Source organism: Coccidioides immitis (assembly GCF_000149335.2).
Source record: "Coccidioides immitis RS genomic scaffold supercont3.4, whole genome shotgun sequence".
Lineage (NCBI taxonomy): Eukaryota > Fungi > Ascomycota > Eurotiomycetes > Onygenales > Onygenaceae > Coccidioides > Coccidioides immitis.
In genome coordinates this window covers 1,651,303-1,675,880 of record NW_004504311.1, presented here as the reverse complement: position 1 = coordinate 1,675,880, position 24,578 = coordinate 1,651,303, and the positions used below count along the sequence as shown (strand labels likewise).

Sequence of the window (24,578 nt, the reverse complement as noted above, 5' to 3'; positions counted from 1 at the left end):
TTCCCTAGTGATTAACAAGATAATTGAGGGTGTACGAGTGATTAATGAGAACTACACAGATAGTGTGCTATCAATAGTTCAAAATACAAACCCAAGTGACATAACATATGAGGATATGAGGAATCTTGTGCAGGAGGCAAAGGAATATGTGGAAGCTCCAAGTGGGATATATATGGCCAGACAAATCAAATCCAAAGAGACTGCCCCCAACAAGCAAATTGTATGGAAATATGCTCCACAGAAGGGAGTCTTGTGGGATGACCATGTCAAATTCTTATGCAAAAAAATACCTAGCAAAATAGGTGACAACTGTGGATATTGTGAGACTCCAGGTCATGTCATACAACAATGCCCTCACCTTTTTACCAACAAGAGATATCAAGGATGGAAGCCAAAGCCACATTTATGGATGAGACCAAGGCCCAAAGGAAGATGGCACACAAATCCTGAACAGAAAAACCAGAGCCAATTCAAATCTCAGCAACCAAATTCCAGTGAAGATGCTAAGGATAATACAGGAGAAAATCATCTCATAATGGAATTTGAAAATAGCTTCGCCAGCATGGCATTCAGACCTGGCTTGGTGGCATCTGTATCTGAGAGAGCTGTTGATCTGGGAACCTGGCTTGTTGACACATGCTGCAGCCACTCAATTTGTTGCAATAAAGCCTACTTTACTAGCTTTGATCCTACTATGGACCATTGGTACAGGGCTTTGAATGGAGAAATCATTTCCATAAAGGGTAGTGGCATAGTATGTGTTAGATGCATCATCCAGGATGGCATTGTCAATGAGATCCATATATGTGCATGGTATAACCTGAAGTTAGGCACAAATTTGCTTTCCATGAACCAGTTGACTGAAAAGTTGAATCTCTACTTTACAGAAGTAGACCACACACTGCGAACATGAAGAGACCACAAACTAGTGGGATATGCTAAGAAAAGTGATGGTGTTATGATCCTTAAGACAGAGCCACTTTATCAGCAAGAGAAAGCCATTCAACAGACATATGCTACTATGAAGCTCATGCTGGAGCTTCTCCATAGACAGCTGGGACACTGCACATTCTCTACCACATGAAAAGTGGCAAAAGACCAGGAAATTGAAATAGAAGGCCAAGATACTTTCCATTGTGAAGCATGTGCACTAGGAAGATCAAAACAGCAGATATCCCAAACACCACAGATCTGGTCTATAGTTCCTGGGCGGAAGATCCACATTAACCTTCAAACCATAAAGCCAACAAGTTTTCAAGCCTTCAAATATGCTCTAATAATTGTGGATGACTGCATGTGTTTTAAATGGGTTATACTACTCAAGAATAAAGCTGAAGCTTCATGTAGTCTCCAGGAGCATGTTGAGAGGCTCAGAAATCTACTAGGCTTCTATGTGGATACTGTATGAATGGATGGAGGCACTGAATTTTCACTATTTAAGAAGGAATTCGCCCCAGCCTGTGGAATTGAATGTGAAGTGACCACTCCATACATGCCTGAGCAAAATGGTGTAGCAGAACAAATCAGCAGCTATTTAGTAGAAATAAGTTGTGTCATGATTTTAGAAGTGAAGCTTCCACAAGAAGTCTGGGATCTGGCCTTGCAAACTGCTTGCTACATTATGAATAGGATCCCTCTGGCTGGAGGTGGAGAATTGCCATACAAGCTCTTTTGGAAAAAGAAGCTAAATCTACAGCACCTATGAGCTTACAGATGTATAGCCTACACACATATTTTGCCAGAGGATAGAGCAAACTACAATAAGGCATATAAAATGAAACCCAGGGCTCAACTCAGTTGTCTAGTCAGATATGAAGGTGAGAATGGACATATTTATAAGATCTGGATCCTGGAGACTGGCAAAATTATATGTACACGCGATGCCAAGTTCAACAAGAATGTCAATGTCATCCCAGACCTCCCGAAAAAGGAAGATCCTAAGCTAAAGGATAGATTTACAGAACCCTTTGTGATCCTGAGCTTCCCAAAGCAGGAAGCTATAGGGGTGGCAAAGCAAGCTGCTACTAGGCTTCTACCAGCTTCAACACAAGAGCCTACAGAGGCACATGCTCAAGGAGCTAACCTGATTGAGAACCCTGAGATTCCAATATCTTTCTGGATGCAGGAGCAAATGCACAGCCCACAGCTTCAAACAATAATGCTGTCACCCCAGAAGACTCCTTCAGCATCTGAACACATGGTGAGATTCCAAGAGCCTGTTCATGAGACTATCAAAGAAACACCAGAGCCTCCATATAATGGAGATAGCAACAACAACTCAATAGAGGGCCAAATCCACAATGAGATGTTCAGAGATGTGTTGGAAGAACCAGGACAGAGCGCCAAATCCATGCCTACATGTGAACCAGAACCTATGGCTTCAATGGAGCTGAACCCTCAGCCCACAAGACACATATCAAGCCATACAACTAAAGGCAAATCACCAAGGCTATATGAAGATTATGCTTCCTATCTCACAGCTGACCTGCTAGCTTACAAAGTTAAGGTTCCACGCAACTACAAAGAAGCTATAACTAGTGAATACACCAGTAAATGGAAGAGTGCTATGGAAAAACAAATTGAGAAGCTAGAAGCTGCCAATACTTGGGAGCTAGTTGAGATGAATTTAATAGATCCTACAGCTAAGATCCTACCTGGCAAATGGGTTTTTGACTTGAAAGTGAATGCTGACGGCTACATTATCTCCTTCTGTGCTAGATGGGTCATATGTGGTAATTTCCAACACTCTGGCCTTGATTTTGATGAGACTGCTGCATCCATAGTCACTGAATCAGCTATCAAGCTCGTGCTTATAAAAATAGTGGTTGAAGATATGCACTGCAAACAAGTTGATATAGTTACAGCCTACTTGCATGCCATACTTAAGCACCATAAGATCTACATGAGCCTTCCAACTGGAACAGAAAGAAAAGGCTTCATCTGCAGACTCTGGCAAGCTCTGTACAGACTGAAGCAAGCAGGACATCTTTGACAGGAGACCTTCACAAAAGCTCTCATGGAGATTGATTTAAAGCCACTAAAGAATACAGATCCATGTGTATTCATAGATGAAGAGTCTGGCCTGCTACTAATAATCTATATTGATGACACCCTTATTGCTGCTTCTATGAAAGAAACCATTACTGATTTCAAAAACAAGCTGTCCAATCACTTCCCTATAAAATCTCTAGGCGAACTGTCAAGATTCCTAGGTTGCAAAATTGAATGAGATTGTATGAAGCAAATAATCTACCTCTCCCAAGAATCATATGTTTAAAAGGTTCTTGCCAAATTCTACATGAGTGGCTCAACAATCCAGACCACCCCTATGGCAGAAGGAGTATGGCTTACACAGGAGCCTGAGTCTAGTTCAGTAGTTGCTGAAAGCATTGTGAACTGGCTGCAACAGCTTCTTGGAGCTTTCAATTGGCTCTTAATAAAGAGCTGCCCTGATATTACATTGGCCATCAACAAACTCCAACAATTTGCTACAAAGCCAACACTAGAGCACCTAGGATATAGCAAACAAATACTGTATTATTTGAAAGGATCTCCCATGCTAGGCCTAACCCTCAGAGGCACCCTGAAGCCTGGAATCCCAGAATTACAAGTCTACATGGATGCTAGTCATCAAGACTGCAAGGAAGGACACTTAACAGAAGCATATGTATTATTTTATATGGGAACTCCCATTGCATGGAGCTCAAAACACCAAAAGATTGTTGTGCTGTCAAGCACAGTAGCAGAATTTTGTGCTCTTGATTCTGCTGTGAAGAAAGCACTCTGGATTCAGAAGCTCTTACAAGATCTTGATCTTCCAGCAAAAGCTTCAATTCCTATATATATGGATAGTGCGAATGCTATAGCACTAGCTCACAAGCCAACATACACACCGGCCACCAGGTGGATGGATATGTGTTGGTTCTTCATGAAGGAGCTTCTCAAAGAGGAAAGGGTGAAACTCTACCATATACCAGGAATGGAGAATCCAGCAGACAGCTTGATGAAGCCACTTGGAAAACAAAAATTTAAAGAATTCTTACAGATGTTGAATCTCAACAATGTGGATCCTACATTCACACTTGCTTGATTAGGATGACACAAACACCAGCAGAAGTGGCATAACCCACAACAACATTACACCAGTAACAGATTTGGAGCTCAACCTCCAATTTGGACTTCTGCTTACCATTTACTAAGAAATATTCCACTCATTTGGTTATTGAATCAGCTTGGATCCTGGATTTGTTGGATTTATGTATTTAGAAATTTGTCTTCTCCCAGTACTCGCTGGAGCCTAGGGGGCGGTGTTGAGACACTAGTCTCTATGTAGTTAGTCTCCAGCTTAGCGGCTTGGATCTTCTTTGATCTGATGCAGAGTTTTCGTCTTGCTTCTCATCCCACAATCCTTTGGATGAGAGGAGCGAGGGCACGCACATCTATTGAGTTCACGTTCCGTGGTTCCTATAGCTTCCGCATATGGTTGGTAGCCTTGTAGGTCCTTCCGAGACTTCTCCATGTCGCTCACTTCTTCCTTCTGCTGCCGATACTGGGCCGGCCAGATGCCTTGCTTGCCCGGGCTCAGGATGCCATTCGGATCCAGCGTATCTTTAATTCGCTTGTTCAAGTCCCGTAAGCTGCACCCGTTGAAATCGTACTGCTCAGCAACAAGATCCATGTAGTCGATATGCGCTCTATACTCGCTATATCCATGTTTTCGTGCAAGGTGTACGAGCTCGACAAAGAGTTTGCTGGCGTTGGCCCGCTCCGTGTCGGAAGTGCGGTCAAAGTAGATCATATTTATCATGGTCAGATGTCGTGGATAGAGGTGTAGACCGCCGAAGTAGTCGAAGCCGTAGCGGGCGCAGAGCGGTTTTGCGTCACGGTAGAAGGACAGGGCGCAGCTACCTTCAGGAGGAAGGACGGGAGAAAAGGAGATGTGCCCACTAGGAGATAGTTATTAGAACGGATGCACACTTATTGCCAGGGTGCGTGCGATTTTAATAGACATTATGTAGCATGTACTTACCCATCCTTGCCGCGATACTCGACGGCTTTAAGAGCCATGAGACTCGGAGTGCCAGTCTCAACGGTTCGTTCAGCAAGTGGTATATCTTCTGGACTTAACGCCTTTCTTCCCTCGGGAGGATAGTATGCCTTGCCTGTGAGTCTTGCACCGGGAAGCTTGTCAAATACCTCCTGGCACCTCTTATAATTGAATTCAATCATCTCCTTCGGACCATACAGCCCGAATCTCGCGGACCAAAACCCGATCCCAAACTGCTTCTGAATCTCCTTTAGCCTTGCATCTGGAATCGCGTCTTTGCCGTCGTAAAAGTCCTTGCGCTGCCCGCGCTTGACCATTTCTCGTGGCAAATTCCCGATCAACGGGTGGTTCTGAATCACATCGTGGAGCAGGAGATCACGGAATCCATCTATCAATGGTAACAGATCGTCCTCACTCTCCACGTCCACACGACACGCCATGAAGCCCTCTGGGCTAGGTGACGCCCAGAGAGTAAGCTTGGTCACGATGCCAAAGTTGCTCTGGCTGAACATGCTTTCGTACGTCGGCCCGTACCCACCACGGAAGAGCGGCCAGCAAGGGGAATTATCAATTGCTCCTGCGCCAGTCCGTACAATTGTGCCGTCTGCGAGCACTACTTCGATACCGCAGATTTGATTGGAGTGGTCACCAGCAGGCGTATATCCCCAACCGCGATCAAGCGCATTGCCGACGACGGATCCCCAACCCAGCGCAGGTACGGAGCACCATATGTTTTTCTTTTGCGCGTGAATGGCGCGGTAGATGTCGAAGAAAGTTACGCCAGGTTCAACGGTGTAGTAAGAGTACCGGTCGTTTACTTCGATTACTTTGCGCATGCGCTGAAGGTCAAGAATTATGGAGCCCTGACGTGCACCTATCAGTTCATGTCCTGAAATCATATTTCAGTGAGGAGGGAAGGTGGGTTGGGATGATACCTTCACTCTTGCGGCCGGCCCACCATAGCCCAAATTCTTTCCTCGCGATACGGTCCACAGCGGGATCTTGTGCTCATTGCAGATCTTTAGAATAGCTTGGATATGCTCGACGGTGACGGGAAACAGCGTGGCTGAGCTTCCACGCTTCTCCTGCTCATCGGATTCCTCAGCGTAGGGATCGATATAGCGGATGCGATGCTCGTGCCCGCTCAATACACCTTTATCCCCTAAGATCCTTTTGAACTCCTCGAGCACGCCGGTCCAGGTCTCCGCATCGACACCCGGAGGGAGGATATCGAGGGTTGGAGTGCGGGAGGCGGTTGTTTGCCATGTCGAGAGGACCTCATTGGCCATTCCATTTTCTTTTTCATTGAGGGCTAGAGAGAACGGGGATAGAGGGGAATATGCCGCCATGGTTTTGAATATGATGCTGTTTTGCTCGATCGAGGCTTGCTGCTCGCAACAGCTTCCCCTCCTTGGGCGTCAACGACATATTAAATTATGGATCATTTTTCCATTCCCCTCATCGACTCCAAACAGCAGTATCCTGCACGTCATTAGGTTCAAGTTGCCCTGCAAACGTGCCTCCCGGAGACATGGCGCCGGAGTGTTGGCGCCGTTCGGAAGATGAGCCATGTCGCTGGAGTCGGATCAAAGAACTACAATCCCAAAAAGCATAAGCTTAAACCCAGACATGCCCAGCTATGTAAAAAGCTTCCTTCTTCGCAAGCTAATTAGCGTTGAAAGTGCTGCATCCTTCGCATGACTCGTGGACCCGCCAGGTTGACATTGCTGCAGCTTCAGCGAAGAATAGGCGACTGCCTGCCCGAACAAAGCCGCTAAAAGCCCCTAAAACTTGGGTCACGCACCGCCTTAAGCTCGCGCCAAGTACACTAATGAGTTAGCGCAACCGGCGCCTGGCGCTTCAGGCGTCGAACATCGGGTTCTTGTATCCGTGCTTGTTTCCGCCCGGAAAATTTCTTCTGCTGCTCACTCTCAGCAGATGCGAATGTCAGAATTCTCCGCAGGAGCTCCCCACGGGGTCTGGGGAAGCGGAGAGAGGTCCCCACCCCATCTCTCTCCAAGTCAATGCTCTTTTCTTCTAGCTACCATGTTATATAAAGGGGATGACGGCTTCGCACTCCCTGAAGGGAAGGGAAAGCACTAGACCTTCTGCTTCGTGCACCCGAAGTATAAGGGTCTCACCTCTTACGCTTTGCTCTGAGTTTTGTGACTCGTTTCTGTCCTTTGTGCTTTCCTCTTGAATTGCTGCTGCTTATTGCCAATATGTCTTCCGACGCCCCTGATGGGGAGCAGCAGGCCGTAGGCGAAGGCCGTCGTGACACCAGCCTCAAAGCCAACTGGCGCATCTTCGCCATCACGCTGTACATGGGAATTTCTCTCTTTGAGTATGGCTTTGACAAGGGCGCCATCGCAGGTTTTCAAGCCATGCCCGGCTTTCTTCAGGTGTTTGGCTACCAAACTGAGTCGGGAACATGGGATATCCACGTACGTAACCTTGCACCGATTCTTTCTATTCTCTATGAGGACGTTGCTAATAGGCTATGATTAGGCCGGTCCTCAGCAAATGATCTCCTCGTTCATGATCCTGGGCAGCGTCATTGGTTCTATCAGCACGGGCTTCATCGGCGCGCATATTTGCCGTCGCTACTCGCTCATGTTCGGCTCGCTTATCGTCATTGTCTGCATCGCCATCATGGCTGAGACCACCTCCATGGGAGCTCTCTATTTTTCCAGACTTTTAATCGGAGTGGGTAACGGCTTGCTGCTCAATTTTACGATCCTGTATCTACAGGAGTGCACGCCACCCCGCTTCCGTGGTCTCTGTCTTAGTATGGTGACCTGCTGGATTGCCATCGGAACGACTATTGGCATGGTTCGTCTGGCCCAAAGTTCTCGGTTCTATGAGAACGAAACCTGCTAACGGGGCACAGGTGATTAACCACAGAACCAACCACATCATGAGCCGCAAAGCCTATCAGATTCCTCTCTATGTCTGCTACCCTGCACCCATAATCCTCATTCTTACGCTGCCCTTTCTCCCCGAATCACCCCGCTGGCTGCTGCACCACGGCAAGACCGAGGAGGCGCTTCGCAGCTTGCGTTTCTTCCGCAAGGGGGCCTACGATGAGGTCGCGATCCAGCAGGAATTCGAGGAGATGAAGGCGATTGCGAGACGCGAGGCCGAGGCCCAGAAGGACTGGCGTTTGTTCTTCGAGCTGTTCAAGGGTCATAATCTGCGGAGAACAATTATCGCTGTTGGTGTTGGCACTGCAAACGCTGGTGTGGGCGCAATGTTTATCCTTGCATTTGGAACATACTTTTTCCGGGTGGTGAGTCTCCAATCTGGTTTAACTACGGTGTAATAAAGAAGCATCTGACAGCGAATAGGCTAATGTCGGTGACCCATTCAAATGGATCATCGTGACCAACTGTGTTGGCCTCGCTGGTCTCTTCACCACTTGGTGCATTGTAACCCACATCGGTCGCCGGCGCATTATCGTCGCAGGCTGCGCAATTTGCACAATCGCTATGCTCCTCATGGCTGCCGTGTACACTTCCCCAAGCGTCTCCAAGGATGGCGCGGGTATCGCACTGGTCATAATCGTGTCCATTTACGTCTTTGGCTTCAATTTCGGCCTTGAACCCTACGTGTACCTCGTTGCTGGCGAGCTCCCCGCGCAAAACCTTCGCGGTTATACTATGGGCTTGTCGACTGCCACAAGTTTTACGTTTGCATGGTTGAGCGCCTTTACCACGCCCTACTTCATCAATCCCGGAAACCTGAACTGGGGTCCCAAGTACGGATATATCTGGTTCGTTAGCGGGCTCATCGTCACCGCGTTCGTGTGGTATTATTTACCTGAGGTGAGAGGCCGCACTCTCGAGGAGATCGATGAGATGTTCAGGAACAATGTGCCTACGAGGGATTTCCCCAAGTATGTGTGCGTGGAAAGCCAGGAGGCAAAGGAACGGGGCCTGATGAACGTTTTCGGAGAGGTCAAGCCCGACGCAGAGCACGTTGAGTCTGCTTCGAAGAACTAGCCTTTTTTTTTTTTTTTTTTTTTTTTTTTTTGTTTTACTTAGAGTTAGTTAAATTAAGAGCCGGCTTCGAGAGCTCGTACTGAAAATTTTCTCTTCAACAATTTCAACTCGTGCGGACTAACCGGTTGTGTATGCCTGTCGACTCGTTTCTCGTTGCTCGTCGTTCTCCGTCGAAGACTGTTTGACTCACAGAGCTCTCACGTAGTTAAGTTCACGCCAATGCTGCCGAGAAATGCCAAAAAAGGCATTTCCCTCTAGAACGAGCAATAGGAGTCCTTCCAGAGTCAAAGTGAGTTTCCATGCCCTCTTGGCCCAACAAGTCGCGACGTTCAGTCAAATCGTCAAGCGGATCAGTTGCACAACGTAATCCAGCATTAATCCATCGATTCAGTCTTTGCAGCTTTAGAATTTCTTCTTCAACCCTGATTTCGTTCGCAAGTAGCTAACCGATATATGTATCTGCAGCGTCTGACGCGTCGCGATCATGTTTCCGAAAATTCTGATGGGCTGATCGCCCGGATGCAAGTCGCCGCATCTAAGACGCTTCGTCGGAAGCATGGCACCGCTCGCCAGATACAGCCACCATCGCGACGAGAGGGCCGCGGAGGAGCTCCACCGCGGCCCCGGTGTCACTATCTTGGGGTATCTCCCCGATCCGGGGAGAATGGAGATCTCCAAGGTTTCTGATGGTTCATAAACTGATGCACAGCATCCTTCCGGGTGGCGCCACGGCGTTGCTATCGATCACTCCTATCAACATGGACTGTACCTTCATGACACCCTGTGCTGTCGCAGGAGGTGTTGGCGTCCTCAGCCATCTCCTGTACTTCATCCGCGGTGAACATCACAAGTATGCGCATCGATGGATCACCCGGATCTTCGCAGGCATTACTGTCCTGGCCGTCTCCGTCCTACGAGTGACTGAGTACCAGTTTTTACGTACACTCATTCTCACAATTCTTCTCTCGACTTCGTACTTTGTGGGACTCTATGGCAGCATTGGGATCTATCGGATATTCTTCCATCCGTTGCGGAAGTTCAAGGGGCCGTTTTGGGCCAGGGCGTCCAACTTGTACCATATGTGCATGATTCGAAAGTCGGATAACTACCTTGTTATGAAGAAGTTGCACAAGCAGTATGGCCCAATCATTCGGACTGGTAAGTATGGAATTTCAGCATCAAATTCGACATGGGTACGCGCTGACCTCGAGGGACATTGCTAATGATGAAGTGTAGGCCCTGCTAATTTGTCCATCAATGATCCGGCTGCTATCCCTATCGTCCTAAGCGACAGGGCTAAATGTTTCAAGGGCCCGTGGTATGATCGATCTCTGCCGCTTGTGAATCTACACACGGTGCGTGACAAGAAAGTTCATGATGCCCGGAGAAAGGTGTTCAGTAAGGCGTTTACTCCGACGGCTCTGCGCGAGTATGAAGAACGAGTGGTGGTGCATTGCGAGGAGTTTGTGAGGCAGATGAGTCGTCTGAGCGGGAAACCGTTTGACGCGTCTGAGTGGTTCAAATATTTTGGTACGTTCTGCCTCTCTCTCTATCCCAATCTACCCATAATGCTTGAGTCGGTGCTTACATTGATTTACCAGCGTTTGACGTGATGGGTGATTTGGGTCTTGGAAAAGAATTTCACATGATGACTACGGAGACGAATCGATGGATTCCCACTCTCCTAGAGACCAGCATGAAACATGTCGGGCCCACGAGCCCTGTCCCTTGGATGGCGCCCATTTTGCACAAGATGCCATGGGCTGGAAAGGGTGCGCGGGCTTGGTTGGAGTTTGTCGGGTCACAGGTCAAGCAACGCACTCAAAAGAAGTCGGATAAGCGAGATGTGAGGAAATGCCCTATATTGAGTATTTTGTTCGTCTACTAAACACGGCCACAGATTCTGTCCCATCTAATAGATGCCTACGACCAGACCGAGAAGAAGGATATTGACTATCAGTGGCTGCGTGGTGATACAAGGCTGACCATCGTTGGGGGTTCCGATACAACGGCGGCAACGCTCACCTTTCTCTTCTATCACTTGGCAAAGGATCCGTCACAGGTCGAAAAGTTGCGAGCTGAGTTAGAGCCATTGCTCAATGGAAAACCTCAACTCGACCCCAAAGACGTATCCAAGGCGCAACATCTCAACGGGGTAATCCAGGAAACCTTGCGCCTTCATCCTGCTATTCCGTCTGGATTTCCGCGGGTTACTCCCCCAGAGGGTGTTACGATTAGCGGGACTTATATTCCAGGAGGAACCACGATCGTTATCCCGTTATATGCCATGCAACATGACGAAGCTAACTACGCGAATGCCGAGGAGTTCATTCCAGAGCGGTGGTACTCGAAGCCGGAACTCATTAAGAATAGAGATGCTTTCTTGACGTGGAATATTGGTAAGTGAAGCTGGCGCAGCGATCAAACTCGCAAAAAAATCTAACATCCTATGACAGGCACAAACGGGTGTATCGGCCGAGCACTGGCTCTTACGGAGATGCGGAATCTGATCACTTACTTCATTCGCAACTTCTCGACGGTCAGGTTTGCGCCGGGCGAGGACGGGACGAAATTGGTGACTGAGACGAAGGACCATTTTACTGTGGGCGTGAAGCCATTACATTTGATTTTCGAGTAGAAATGTTAATAGTAGTTATGATAGAATGAGTCAATGTGCAGAAGAGAAACAAAACGCATGTTGTCACGATGTTGCTTCTCGTCCGGCTTCAGGGCCCCTGACTCGCTACAGTTCGCCCCGGTGGCGACGCTAATAAGCTAGTTCCTCGCTAATTTGCTAGTTGAGCGAAGTGAGAGCCAGTCGGCTGGTTACTGGCGCCAACTTTGTCTGGAGGACCATAACCAGTACATAGCCTCGGGCTATCATCTCCGCCCCCGCATGCGCAGTTGAATAAGAAAGGAGACAATGTTCCGCCCCGGATCGTTGGGTGCAGCACCCAACACCCTGATCACACCACACCGACATGGATTCGGCCGGAACACCGACGGCACAGAAACGCCCGCGCGAGAAGAACGCCGCGGAGCAGCAGCCGCGGAAAAGGGCGCGTCAAAGCTGCGAGACTTGTAAGGCGAGGAAGACGAAGGTAAAGTGGTTGGCGATCCCTGCCTCTCAGCGGATATGATAAACTGATCGGTGAGATCTAGTGTGTCGGCGTTGGTAGGCTTAGTCTTAGCAATTGAGCCTGTAACAATGCTGACCGACGCTCGAATTTTCAAGAGAATGGTACATGCCAGTATTGCGCACAGCTCGGTGTACCATGTGAAGTCAATCTCAAAAACAGAAAGCGTCCATTTTACCGCGTGTCGGAGGAGGTCTATGAGTCTTCCATCACGCTGCTCCGTCGCTTCGTGTCTGAAGAAGAGCTGCCGGAGCTTACGGTTGAGGGCATCCAAAGCATTCTTGCTAAACTAAGTGATGCCAATGGAATCGGCAACGGCAATGCTCGCCCCACGAGTCCAAGGCTACAACAGCAGCAGGATCAGCAGCAGCCACAAAATGGCCATGCTAACAAAAGAATGGACGACACAGATGGACTGCCAGAGGAAGTCATGGAACCGGACGAGCATCCCGTCCTGCAAGAAGAGCGAGGTTGCATGCTTCTGGACTCGTTGGGAAAATACCGCTATGTCGGCGCAGATTCGTCGATCCGCTGGAATCATGCTGCGCGTGTAGCACAGCAGACCTTTATCGATTCAGACCCAAAAGTCATTCCACCGTTGAAAACAGGCTTGCTCCCGCCAACGACCCCGGAGAGCCCCATGAGTACACGGCGAGGGGAGATATACTTGCCTCCTCGCCAGCTGTGTATGCGCTATGTGGGATATTTCTTTGAAGAGGTACATTGTTTATACTGGTTTTACTCCCCTGAGCAGTTTTACAGCCTCCTTGACCAAACCCTCGAAGATCGGGGGACGAGAGCGAGCTCATCTTGGCTTTGTTCGCTATATTCAATTTTTGCGATAGGAAGTATGGTTCCGAGTAATCAAATAATACACTCGGGAAGTGCTGTGGAACATGCTGGTAAACAGGCGCCAGATTACTTGACTTTGGCAAAAGAACTCTCGGCTGGAGCTGCGGATGAGGCAGATATTGAAAGTGTGAAAGCTTTTGGGTTGCTGGTACGTTATGCACTCTCTCACACTTGTGTCTATAACACTAATAATCACAGAGTCTGGCCATGCATGCAATGTGTTATAGCGTTGGGGCTTATCTACACCTCGGAACGGCGGTGAGGATTGGATTCTCACTTGGCCTACACAGAGACATTTCGCCCCGAACAAGAGACTCAGTTGAACGAGAAAGAGGCAGACGTCTATGGTGGACGATATATACGCTTGACCATGAGATGGCTATCCGCTTCGGTTACCCATGTGCTATTGGCGAGGATGCCGGATTTGTGAAAACGCCGCCGGCATCTGAGCAGGTACGTGACTTTTGTCGAAGTCTATGCAGCTAATGCTTTTCTAACATTGGTCGGCGCATCTAGATCATGGACCCAGGGCCGAACATGCCACTGGGGTACCAAGCACTATCATCCTCCCTTGTTCGGCTTAGGAAGAGGATTAGCTATACCTGCTTTATCGAACCTGCACAAGTTGGTGGCCGATTGCCAATAAGTCGAGTCACAGAGAGCTTGAATGATCTGAAATCCTGGCTGGACAACGCGCCTCCATACCTCCACTGGGACTCCTCCCATCCGCCTCAGCATCGCCGACCGGTGTTGGTCCTGCACTTGCGGTATTGGAGCTCTGTCATATCTGTCACACGCCCTTTTCTCCTCTTTACTGTCTCTCGCCCGTCCACGATCGTGGTCCCTGCCAAAAGAGCATGCTACGAGGAACTCAGCGGGAAGTGCATCGAAGCAGCAGAGCTCTCTGTGCAGATACTAAAACGCATGGTAGACGACCGGAGGTTGTCAAGTCGGATTTTGTTTGACTGCCATTGTATTGGGGAGGTTATGTGGATTCTGATCTTGGCCGTCCAGAAGTTGGGCAGGCCGGAGCACCAGGACATGCTCAGGTTTTGCCTCGAGACTGTAACCAGCATGGAGAGAATTGGATGGTGCGAGAAGGTCTCCCCAGAATTGGAAGCGAGAATTCACGAGAGCGGTGCTTTGGAGCCACTGGTACACTTGCAAATTCAAACGAATCAACACCAGCAACAGAAGTATCCGGATGGAATCGAAGGCAGGGTCATATTTCCTCCAGAATCAGGGCCAAGTTATGTTGATGGGACTGCTGATTTGTAAGTCTCTCCTCGTATTACTTTGCGATATATTTGGACTGACATTCCCAGTAATTTTGACGCTTCGCAATTCGACGTGTTCGAGACGCTGGACCTGGATACTCGCTCGGGGTTGATGGATATCTTTGCGGACGCTACACTGTCCGCATCACACCTCGTATTTGATATAGAGCAGCGAGAAATTTAAATCCTCTGAAATTATACTCTACTACCCCTTCCACAATATCCCACACCACCATGCTATCCAGTTATCTTTCTGCTTGTCTTAATATTGCGAGTGCTGACACAGTCCAGCGTAGGGTGAAGCCATATTACTCGATTGAATTTGGAAGGCTATTTAAGATATATCACTTAGACTGTTTGCTCGCTAGTACCGTTTACACTTCACCCGCAGATGTCGCCTTCTGCTGCCACGGCAGCGGCGCACTTGCAGCCTTCACTGGTCCCAACTCCCGCTCTCTCTTCTGCTTCCACGCCTCAATCTCACCCTGCTCCACAAAGTTCCCATGAAGACCTAACCTGAGCTTGAACGGTAAATGGATGACTGCAACTGGGCCCTGTGAAATGTTTTGCGCATCGAATATACACACATCATTGCGCAGCACATCAAGATGGTTCAGCAGAGCGATAATATACCCATCCCCTTCCTGCGTGCTCCCCGCCCGTGGGATGAAAGCCGGCTCCTGGAATGTTGCGCATGGTCCTGCCCAAAACGTCTCGCGAGCCGAGCTGTCCCATGTGAAGTGGCCTAGACTATTGAATAGCCCACCGGCCGGACTCCCACATTTCGCGAAATCGTAGGGCTTAGTCCCGTCAATGACTGCCTGCCAGTAATGATTGTATTTCATTGTTGTGAAGCGGTCATCGATGCGTGAAAATTCGCCGGAGTATGTATCAAATTCTTCCGCAGGATCCACCCAGGAGTTGGTGGGCGTGTTGGGATCGAATATCCAACGGGTTGTCTTGTTTTGCAGCTTGTTCCTTTTCGCGACCGTGCCTGCAGGGGTGTCGATCGGAGGCCAGAAGAAGAACACGTTGCCGTCGGCGATAGTAAGGTCAAATACGACTTTACCACCGGGAGTTTCGTAGCAGCTTACGGTGTGGCCTTGGAAAGCTGGAAGCTGTTAGTCAACAATGACCGTTAAAGAGAGCAGGGAATTATCTTACCATTCTTTGAACGGTACCATCTAATGTCTTCTGGCTTTCCCCCTCGGCGTGGCACAAGCCCATACCACTGGTCTTCGTTTGGATCCCAGGCCCAGTGGTTCTCTCCTTTCTTTAGACGCTCCGGGTCGCATTTAAGCGGTGTCATTGGAAGAACAACCCAGTTATCACTTATCCCACAATCATGAATTATGCCACAGAACGGTGCCTTATACCAGCATTCCTCTGTCTTGACTCCTTCGGCATTGATGGAGTATACCACTATGTCGGAAGAGCCATCATTGCCGTCACCACCAGCCTACACGATCTATTAGCATTCCTGGGAGAAGCTATCGAAAAGACCGCCTTACTTCATATCCGTAACACACCATTTCCCCTGTCCTCGGGTCAAATTTCGGGTGTGCCGTGAATGTCGGACTTAGTATCTGACCCTCAAAATCATACCGTCCAATCGTCTCTAGAGTGTCTGGATCCATCGCATACGGTGGTCCATCTTCCTTTGTCGCAAGCAACATTCCTCTCCAGAAAAAGATATTTGTGTTCGCCGCGGTGCGAATTACGCCTTTGACCGCCTCATTGTCCGTGTACGGATTGCGATACTTGCCAAAAAGCGCTTTTCCGGCTTTACTCTCCGCATCATACCGGTCCGTGTGGACATATCGCTGCTTGAAGTGGGCGCTCCCATTCGCAATGCGGATAGCTGTGACATTGCCGTCGCCGTTGAAATGGATGTCTGAATCGTAGACCGGAGGGAAACGGTGGTCTGGTTGGACGCGGAAGAATGTTCCATCTATGTCTGTTGGGATTTGGCCCGTTACTTCGAGATTCTGGACATCACCTTCAATGCGCGAAGGCCTGTTGAAACCGTGGAATACTTCAGTGGCGGGGAACTTGAGCTGGGAGCTTGATTTCATGCCATTGGAGTAGTTGGGGGAGAGGGAGAGCGTTTCGGCAAGTTCGAAAATGTGTGCCATTGTTAACTTAGCTGGATGCTGTGGATGTTAGATATCAAGGTAGTTTCGGCGACAAGTTGATAACAACGCCTCTGGTGCAACGTCATGCAGGCCATCCACAGTATATATCCCCGCATGCTCGTTTTAGCAATCAAAAATCGCCCGGAAAATAGCTTTCCGAAGTAATTAACCCCGCAATTCATCATTGTAAACTGTGATCAGTCGTCGTTCCCGAAGCTGGAGCAGCAGCAAAGTGTCTGTGATGTTCGAGCCGGGTTGTTCCCATCGGATACAATCAGCCGATGTAACTACTCCGTAGCTAGCCAACCAACGACGTCAATCGCGATTAGGAGGCCCATTTTTGCACCCACTCGTGCTTTTCCGGGTTTGATTAGATTCTTCAGGAAATAAGAGTATGCATGGTGCACTGAGTAGTTACAGGATACATTTTGTCAACTTAGAGACATCGCAAAGTTGGGCCCCAACTATGCATTCTCTACTTGTCTCAAAAGGATGGAAACTTAAAAACCCCCCTTTTTGTGCTCATGTAGTGTTTAGGGCTTCAAAAACTAAGGAACAGGTTACCGCATGGACAACACCAGTACATAGTGACTCCTTTTAGCAACTGTATGTGTACTTGTTCAAAGGACGAAGAGTTGTTATTTGGTTCTGCTCTGCGTTCTGAGGACTAACCAGTTAAGTAACTAGCCACTATTAAGCATATCCTTGTTTTGTCCAGAAAAAGGTTATTGGCAAGGGGAAAACCCATGCAGGGATGCTTCTTTATGATGTTCAAGGAAATTGACATGCATCAAGATCATTATTATATACAAGAATAAATGTGCAGCTAAAGCAATCTTCTAAGCAAGCCCTGTCTCCTATCTAATGTACCAGGCGAGGTCCTCTTTCTTGATATCTTTAAGCGAAAGCCCACGACCGAGATAGGCAAACCTGTTCGCGCTCTCATATGTAAACTCAAAGTCCTGCAGGCGAGGATCCCTTATGCTCTCTAAGAAATGATTAAGCGAACCAGCCCACGGGCCAACGATCCTGCCATTTGATGTTCCTCCTTTGTACCTGGGAGACGGTCAGACAGTTGCACATGTCAGGATTAGAATGCAAACTTACCAACTATTGCAGTTCCCGGAAAAAGTCAACAGTTCCATGACCGCATCCTTGTGATCGTTGAACTCCGTCGTCGCCTGTTGGCTAACCACTACTGACTTCACTCCTTCTCTTTGGATCTTATTTGCGAAGCTTAACGCAAATTCCAGTTGATTTTCAATAGCAGGCATAAGCGAACCGTTCGATATTGGCGTGTTTGGCCCAACAACCACTACAGGAACATCGGATGAGAATACGTGTCGGTTTTATGAGGAGAAAGAGTTACTTACTGAAGTAGTTCGGCATGTCTGGTACAGCACAAGTAAAATAGGCCTCTGCGCCCGTCTTTGCCCACCTTTTTCCAAGATCCACGCCGTTCCTTCCGATGAGTGGGAACGGAGGAACATAGGACGTATCGTAGCCCGTGGCTGCAATGATAACATCAGCTGGGTAGGTCTTCCCATCAGCTGTGACTACGCCTTCATTGTTGATCTCCTGGATTGAAGTTCTGACAACCTCGACATTAGGTTCTTGCAGTGCTTCCAGGTAGCCATCGCCAGGAGTGACACTATGAATGCAAATTAGCATAATCCAAGACATTACGCATATAGAACCGATTACTTACCGTCTACATCCCACATCAAAGTCTGGAATCAGCTTCTCGCGAAGCTCTGGATCCATCTTCGAAAGTCTTTCCCGCATTCCCTTCTCGACAATCTCTCGTGAAATCTTCTGCTCTTGCGAGCCTTTGTAGAAGTTCGGGAATCTGGAATTGATTGCATGGTCAATTTCCTGTCGGTACTTCCGTAGGTACTCACGATCGTTACGGAATTTCTCTTTTTCTTCTTCTGTGTATTTCGTTGCTCGTCCGGCTGATGCCAGGTGACCAGCAAACTGAGGTGCAATCCAAGTGGGAGACCTATTGAAGCTGATAAGAGACTTGACAACTATTATTTTTTATACTTAGTACCAATTTGTCCACGAGTAAGAATGGGAAAGCTCACTGGGTTGAATTGTAGGGACCACCTGGATTCCTGATGAACCTGCGCCGATAACGGCGACTGTCTTTCCCCTCAAATCAAGGTCTTGAGGATAGCAGGCTGTATGCACGAGCTTTCCTTCGAATGAGTGAAGGCCAGGAATATCGGGCCACTTCCACTTGCTATTCTCCAAGTCAGCTGGATTTCACATTCCGAAGTTCAATTACCCTCACTTCAGCACTCCAGCGCAATTGATGACAACCTCCGCTGAGTCTTCTATCACCTGTCCACTCTTTAGATCTTCAATTTTCACCATCCATTTCCCATCGTTCTCGTTCCATGTCAAACCAGCAACCCTATGATTGAATTTCGTCTTCTCGTATACTCCATACTCTTCGGCTCTGTCCCGGTAAAATTTCCAGATTTCCTCCGCACCGGCATATCTGTCAAACAGAATGAGCTTATACCATAAAACTTATACGGTGTATATGTACTCACACCCCAGACCAGTCCGGATTTCCGATCCAGGGATAGGTGTAGGAATGCGCCGGGATATCGCATGAACATCCAGGGTATCGGGACTCCAGCCAAGTACCTCCAACGTCTCCGTTCTTCTCGTAGATCTGATATTCAACGTTTTCCAGCTCCTTGGCCTTGTAAGCGAAGGCTATTCCCGATATTCCAGCACCAACAACGATGATTCGAATCCGACGCGGTTGGTGGATGTATTGGTCGCTGACGACATATTGCTCAGGAAGGGCGATTGACCCCATGGTGATTATTTCGGGTACAAGTGATGGATGAATGGAACACAGTTGGTAATGCTGGCCGGTGAATGTGACGACTACAAATCAATATAAGATAGAAAGCCGTATCGAAGCATATGAGCACGGTGGAGCAGTGTGGCGGACATATACAGCCGAGAAAATCGTCATCATCTTCACGAAGTTAGGCCTGTGGAGGTGATGTTCGTAGTTAGTCAGTTAATGGATCTTAATTGCGAGAATTAATTAGTTTTTCGCCGACTGAGAGTGAACGATGCCATTTCGAGAAGCAAGCTCAAGCTTCTTCTGGACCTGATCCCATTTGACCCCTTTCGGGATTATGGTTCCGAGCCTCATGGCCCGCAATGCTGGATTCACTGCCAAAGCTCCAATGTTTTTGGATGCCAAAAATTGGAATGGCATTTCGTACACACATGCGGGGTTTATACTTCCCCGGATCATCCTTACGGCATGCATAGATCTGTCCTTTGAAGTGGAAAGATGCTTGCACCCACGATTCCTTTAGCTGAACACGCCAGCCCGCCAGTTGAGCCTGACTGTGTTTTACAGCACTTCTCCAAGTCAATCTAAGAAGAAAACATGGATGAAGCTTCTATCACAGACATGATGCCTCGCACAGTGTACGAGCTCATAGAGCAACTCGCGGTCAACGAGCCAGACCTCCCCCTCATCGCCTACCCTAGCGACAAGAACACTAATGACTTTGTGCACTACACGGCACAAGATCTAAATGGCTATTCTTCCCAAGTCGCAGAGCACTATGCCGAGTTTATTCACCCCAGGAGAAATTCTTCAGATCGGATAAGGGTAGTGGCGCTTCTCGCTCCGTCAACAGTCGACTATCTGATCTCAACGTTGGCGTTGTGCAAGCTGGGATTCACCGTTCTTTTTCTTTCTACAAGGCTCGCAGATGCGGACTTTGTCGGTCTACTCAACGAGACCAGTTGTTCAGATGTGATATTGGATAAAATCTTCCACGAACGGATCTCGAATCTTAGGGAGCGAGTGTCGGGCCTGCAGACACACATCATTGCCGACTGGAATATATACCTTACACCTAGTCGAAATAACCCAATAGACCAGGAGCTTGACCTCAATGTTGAAACGAACAATGCGTGCTGGATCATTCACTCGAGCGGCTCCACAGGTCCTCCTAAGCCTGTGCCGCAAAAACATTCGGCTATACTTCGCAACGCTGCCGATAATTTTGGAATGACCGCCTTCATAACTTTGCCGCTCTTCCATGCCCATGGTATCAGCAGCGTCATTCGAGGGTTCACTTCCAGAAAAGAAGTATTCTTATACAGCGCCTCCTTACCATTGACCGGAGCGCGACTTGTAGAGACATTTGAAAGTTATCAATTTGAGATGTTTTCTGGGGTACCTTATGCCTTGAAATTGATTGCAGAAACTCCACAAGGCACAGAATTGTTGAGTCGAATAAAGCTGGTCACTTTTGGTGGCTCATCATGTCCAGAAGCTCTCGGGGACGAATTGGTCCGTAGGGGAGTTAGGCTAGCTTGCCATTATGGATGGTACTTCTCTCCTGATCATTCCAAACCCTCTTTAATTTTCCGTTGCTAACGCAGAGGTCCCGATTTAGTACAGAATGCGGCCAATTGATGACATCTGTACGCCCACCTGACGATAAGGATTGGAATTACATGCGCATATCTTCCAGAGCTGCACCTTTCCTTCACTTTGAGGAGCAAGATTCCAGTAGACTATATGAGCTTGTCGTACTGCCCGGATGGCCTGCCAAGGTAGCTCAAAACCGGTCTGATGGTTCATATGCCACCAAAGACTTGTTTATAAAACACCCGACGAAGCCGGACCGTTGGAAACTCGTAGGAAGGTTGGACGACACCCTTGTGTTGCTAAATGGCGAAAAGGCAATACCACTCCAGATGGAACAATTGGTCCGAATGAACCCATATGTTGTCGACGCGGTGGTGTTCGGCTCGGGAAAGCCGATGCTCGGTATGCTCGTCATCGCGTCTGAGAATGCTCGTGAACTTGAAACAGAAGCCTTCCTGGATATAATTGAAAAAGATGTAGCAAAGGCCAACACCCTCCTCCCTGCGTATGCCCGCATCGACAGAGATATGATTCGTGTGCTCCCTTTTGGCACGGAATATCCCAAAACAGACAAGGGGACTGTGATCAGAGCGGCATTCTATGCTCGATTCGCAGACATCATAGAGCAAACCTACGATGCTGCTGCTGCGGATTCCTCCAAGGAGGCCCGAGAAATGGCCCTCTCAGAACTCGAGGAGTTTCTGCGCAAGACCTTCATTGAAGTACTTGGCCTTAGTGACCAGGAGGTCGGCCAGCTTCAAAACGACACAGATCTTTTCGCGCTGGGCGTTGATTCCTTACAAGCTCTGCGTGCGAGGGCGCAGATTGTCAAGATTGCTACACGTGGCCGTCTTATAGGGCAGAACGTGGTGTTTGAACATCCCAGTATCGGTGCATTAGCAAAATATTTGTCATCAACGGGCTCGAATAATAATTCTAACGAGAAAGAGAGACGACAGGACGCTGAAAATATGAAAAGATTGGTTGAGACGTATAGTAGCTTCGCGTCACATGTGTCTGTCGAGACACCCGCCGAAAGGACGTTAGATGGCCGTGTTATCATAGTCACTGGTGCAACTGGATCACTAGGAGCTCATGTCGTCTCGCAATTGATCAAACGTGCAGATATAATTCGGGTTCATTGCCTTGTTCGAGCATCATCGATCGATCAAGCTCATTCACGGGTGGTCAGCTCATTGCAGCAGCGGAAGCTATGCGATTCTATTTCACCTTTTGAACTGAGGAAGATTTCTGCTCAAGGATCGAGTTTTAGCGAAGAGAACCTTGGACTGAACGAGCAGACGTATCAGTGTATGTTACGGGAAGTGGACACAGTTATCCACCTTGCCTGGGCTGTAAATTTTAATCTTGGTCTGTCAAGTCTCGAAAGTCAGATACGCGGTAAGCCCCGATGTCTTCTCATATGGGTAAGAATCAAACTGATTCTGAAAAAGGCACCCACAACCTCATCAAGTTTTGCCTGTCGACGCACTCCTTGAAGCCAGCAAGGTTTTATTTTGCGTCCTCGATCGCGGCCGTCATAAACACCCCTGGACCGGCAAGGATCCCGGAAAAGATCCCAGATACAACTTGTGACAGTATATTCCACAATGCCCAATTTTCTGGGTACGGACAATCAAAGCTCGTAGCAGAGCTTATCTGTGCTCGGGCGGCAAAGCTCGGTATGGTTTGCAGAGTTTTCCGCCTAGGACAGATCATAGGGGACACCGAGCATGGTATCTGGAACCCCCAAGAGGCGATTCCTCTAATTATACGAAGCGCCATCACAATCGGCGCTCTGCCCGAACTTAACGAGCAACTGAGCTGGCTACCGGTTGATACCGCGGCCAGTGCCATTCTAGACTTGACTTTCCCGCAGGACAGAGACGTAGATATGGATCCGGGTGCGCTGCTTCACATAATCCATCCCACAACTGTCGACTGGAGCCGCGATCTCCTTCCTGCCCTCCATGCGGCAGGGCTGGAGTTTGAACAGCTCCCTCCGAGTGAATGGGTAAAGAGACTACGGGCAAATCAGGACCCTGTAGCTAACCCTCCGATAAAGCTAATCGGCTTCTTTGAGGCCAAGTACGGTAGCGATAATAAGGAGATTGAGCAGTTATACTTCTGCACGGATCTTGCAAGCTACCTATCTCCAACGCTGCATTCCGCAAGGCCGCTCTCACACTCACTTGTGGCAAAGATAGTTAGGCATTGGCGGATAGAGTGTTGGAATGATACCAACAGCGACTTAAGAGGATGAGAAATCTCATGCTCATATCTGAGAGACTCACCTGGTATAGAAATAGAAACAATTATTAGGAGGACAGTGTGTCAATGGTCAAAAGCGGGTAAAGTTCTCGAATGTTGCACTTCATATGTTTCGGCATAGTCCCCCGTCATCAAAGCGTGGGTAGCCTTCGTAGAACGGGAGAAGAAGGTACTGATGGAGAAACCAGGCGTGAAACGGTGATCATCACAAATTACACCCGGAGCGGACGTCGAGCCCTGCGCTCCACTGCCAAGAACCCCGCAAGACTGAGCTTCATCGCGAAACCAACATCGTGTGGTACCGAGGACGGATTACAAAAACGCGCAGAGCGTCTTTTATTTGTGATCTATATTTTGTACTCTCATTATTGGCTATACCAATATTCCTACAGGATCTCAAAAAGCAATCGTATTCCTCAGCACCCCAATCGGCTGCACCTCGACCTCCACCGCATCCCCGTGCTGTAGCGGACACTTTGGATCTTGGAACCAACCTACACCAGCCGGTGTCCCCGTCATGATTGCAGTACCCGCAGGAATCGTGGTGCCTTCGGACAAAAAGCTCACCAGCTCATCCACAGGGAAGATGAAATCAAACGGGCTATCTTGAACCACGCGCCCGTTTACTCGCGTCGTGATCCGCCGGCTGGCATCTGAGGGCGAAAAGACTGATGGGTGCACCAGGCGCGGACCGAGAGGGGCGAAGTTGTCGAAGCCCTTGGCGTGCGTGTACTGTCCGCCGCAAGCACGCTGGAAGAAACGGGCAGTGAGATCGTTGCCGATGGTGTAGCCTAGTATGTGGGATGTTGCCTCGGAGGCGGAGATGGATTTGATAGTGTTGCGAAGGACGATGGTAAGCTCGCCCTGTTTTGAGCAAGAGTTAATAGGGTGCACAAGGAGTAGACAGGCGCTGGCGCACGGATACGTACCTCGAAGTCTGGAAATGACTTTTGGGCTTGGGGTGGAACTGGAATCTCGCTATCCGGGTCTGCGAGGGCGGGAGGAGCTTTGTACCACATTGGTGGACATGTTGGGATGGGAAGCTGCGACAAAATACAAAAGAAGTCATCTTGTCAGCCCACACACATACTTTGTTTGGAACACCCATCTGACGAGCGTACCGATGCCTCATTGGCGTGATTTCTATAATTCAAGCCGACACAGATGATGTTGATTCCCGTAACAGGGACAGGGGCGAGGAGCTACTCATCCGTTAGTCCTGCTCTTCGTTGTTGAAGCGCGTCCTGCATACGGATCACCTACCTTTTCCACTGTGACATTTGTACTCTGGCCGTCAGATTCCAATGCTTCTATGCTCGAAAACCCCTGCACTGTTAGACCAGCCGCTGGTGTGTCTTCTAGAGCAATTGACGCCCAATATTCGTTGCCATTAGTCGCTCGAAAGCGAATCAGACTGTCCCATTGAACCATC

General features: G+C 48.6%; 8 protein-coding genes across 8 annotated transcripts; 4 read left to right on the top strand and 4 right to left on the bottom strand.

Moving 5' to 3' along the window:
- Positions 1–4,345: 4,345 nt before the first annotated feature.
- On the bottom strand, positions 4,346–6,396 carry CIMG_04864 (flavoprotein subunit P-cresol methylhydroxylase; the record flags this gene model as incomplete). Its single annotated transcript, XM_001245422.2, has 3 exons — positions 4,346–4,946; positions 5,030–5,910; positions 5,983–6,396. The coding sequence occupies 3 exons, from the start codon at positions 6,394–6,396 to the stop codon at positions 4,346–4,348; spliced, it is 1,896 nt and encodes a 631-aa protein (XP_001245423.2).
- Positions 6,397–7,269: 873 nt separating this feature from the next.
- On the top strand, positions 7,270–9,048 carry CIMG_04863 (sugar porter (SP) family MFS transporter; the record flags this gene model as incomplete). Its single annotated transcript, XM_001245421.1, has 4 exons — positions 7,270–7,491; positions 7,556–7,879; positions 7,938–8,336; positions 8,395–9,048. 4 exons carry the CDS (start codon positions 7,270–7,272, stop codon positions 9,046–9,048), a joined length of 1,599 nt encoding a protein of 532 aa, XP_001245422.1.
- Positions 9,049–9,604: 556 nt separating this feature from the next.
- Positions 9,605–11,686, top strand: CIMG_04862 (cytochrome P450 monooxygenase; the record flags this gene model as incomplete). Its single annotated transcript, XM_001245420.2, has 6 exons — positions 9,605–9,690; positions 9,758–10,206; positions 10,285–10,578; positions 10,650–10,894; positions 10,949–11,447; positions 11,505–11,686. 6 exons carry the CDS (start codon positions 9,605–9,607, stop codon positions 11,684–11,686), a joined length of 1,755 nt encoding a protein of 584 aa, XP_001245421.2.
- Positions 11,687–12,029: 343 nt separating this feature from the next.
- Positions 12,030–14,717, top strand: CIMG_04861 (uncharacterized protein; the record flags this gene model as incomplete). Its single annotated transcript, XM_001245419.2, has 5 exons — positions 12,030–12,149; positions 12,301–13,185; positions 13,236–13,490; positions 13,554–14,311; positions 14,363–14,717. The coding sequence occupies 5 exons, from the start codon at positions 12,030–12,032 to the stop codon at positions 14,496–14,498; spliced, it is 2,154 nt and encodes a 717-aa protein (XP_001245420.2). The 3' UTR covers positions 14,499–14,717.
- CIMG_04860 (lignostilbene dioxygenase) lies at positions 14,677–16,612 on the bottom strand. The gene is made up of 3 exons (XM_001245418.2): positions 15,826–16,612; positions 15,479–15,773; positions 14,677–15,425 (listed from the first exon to the last, which is right to left on the bottom strand). Exons 1-3 carry the CDS (start codon positions 16,447–16,449, stop codon positions 14,689–14,691), a joined length of 1,656 nt encoding a protein of 551 aa, XP_001245419.1. The 5' UTR covers positions 16,450–16,612; the 3' UTR covers positions 14,677–14,688.
- Positions 16,613–17,306: 694 nt separating this feature from the next.
- CIMG_04859 (flavin-binding monooxygenase) lies at positions 17,307–19,285 on the bottom strand (the record flags this gene model as incomplete). Its single annotated transcript, XM_001245417.2, has 7 exons — positions 17,307–17,505; positions 17,557–17,764; positions 17,823–18,100; positions 18,158–18,479; positions 18,537–18,694; positions 18,746–18,955; positions 19,011–19,285. The coding sequence occupies 7 exons, from the start codon at positions 19,283–19,285 to the stop codon at positions 17,307–17,309; spliced, it is 1,650 nt and encodes a 549-aa protein (XP_001245418.2).
- Positions 19,286–19,876: 591 nt separating this feature from the next.
- On the top strand, positions 19,877–23,138 carry CIMG_04858 (thioester reductase domain-containing protein; the record flags this gene model as incomplete). Its single annotated transcript, XM_001245416.2, has 3 exons — positions 19,877–20,832; positions 20,901–22,276; positions 22,330–23,138. The coding sequence occupies 3 exons, from the start codon at positions 19,877–19,879 to the stop codon at positions 23,136–23,138; spliced, it is 3,141 nt and encodes a 1,046-aa protein (XP_001245417.2).
- Positions 23,139–23,542: 404 nt separating this feature from the next.
- On the bottom strand, positions 23,543–24,577 carry CIMG_04857 (fumarylacetoacetate hydrolase; the record flags this gene model as incomplete). The annotated part of the gene is made up of 4 exons (XM_001245415.2): positions 23,543–24,010; positions 24,076–24,189; positions 24,268–24,348; positions 24,410–24,577. 4 exons carry the CDS (start codon positions 24,575–24,577, stop codon positions 23,543–23,545), a joined length of 831 nt encoding a protein of 276 aa, XP_001245416.2.
- Between the last annotated feature and the right edge of the window lies 1 nt (position 24,578).

Bases quoted from the DNA above. Each gene is read 5' to 3' on its own strand.
- CIMG_04860 (XM_001245418.2), bottom strand. From the start codon at position 16,449: ATGGCACACATTTTCGAACTTGCCGAAACGCTCTCCCTCTCCCCCAAC. The intron at 15,774-15,825 runs GTAAGGCGGTCT...TAGATCGTGTAG, and splicing joins TGGTGTGTTACGGATATGAA to GCTGGTGGTGACGGCAATGA. The intron at 15,426-15,478 runs GTAAGATAATTC...AACAGCTTCCAG, and splicing joins ATGGTACCGTTCAAAGAATG to CTTTCCAAGGCCACACCGTA.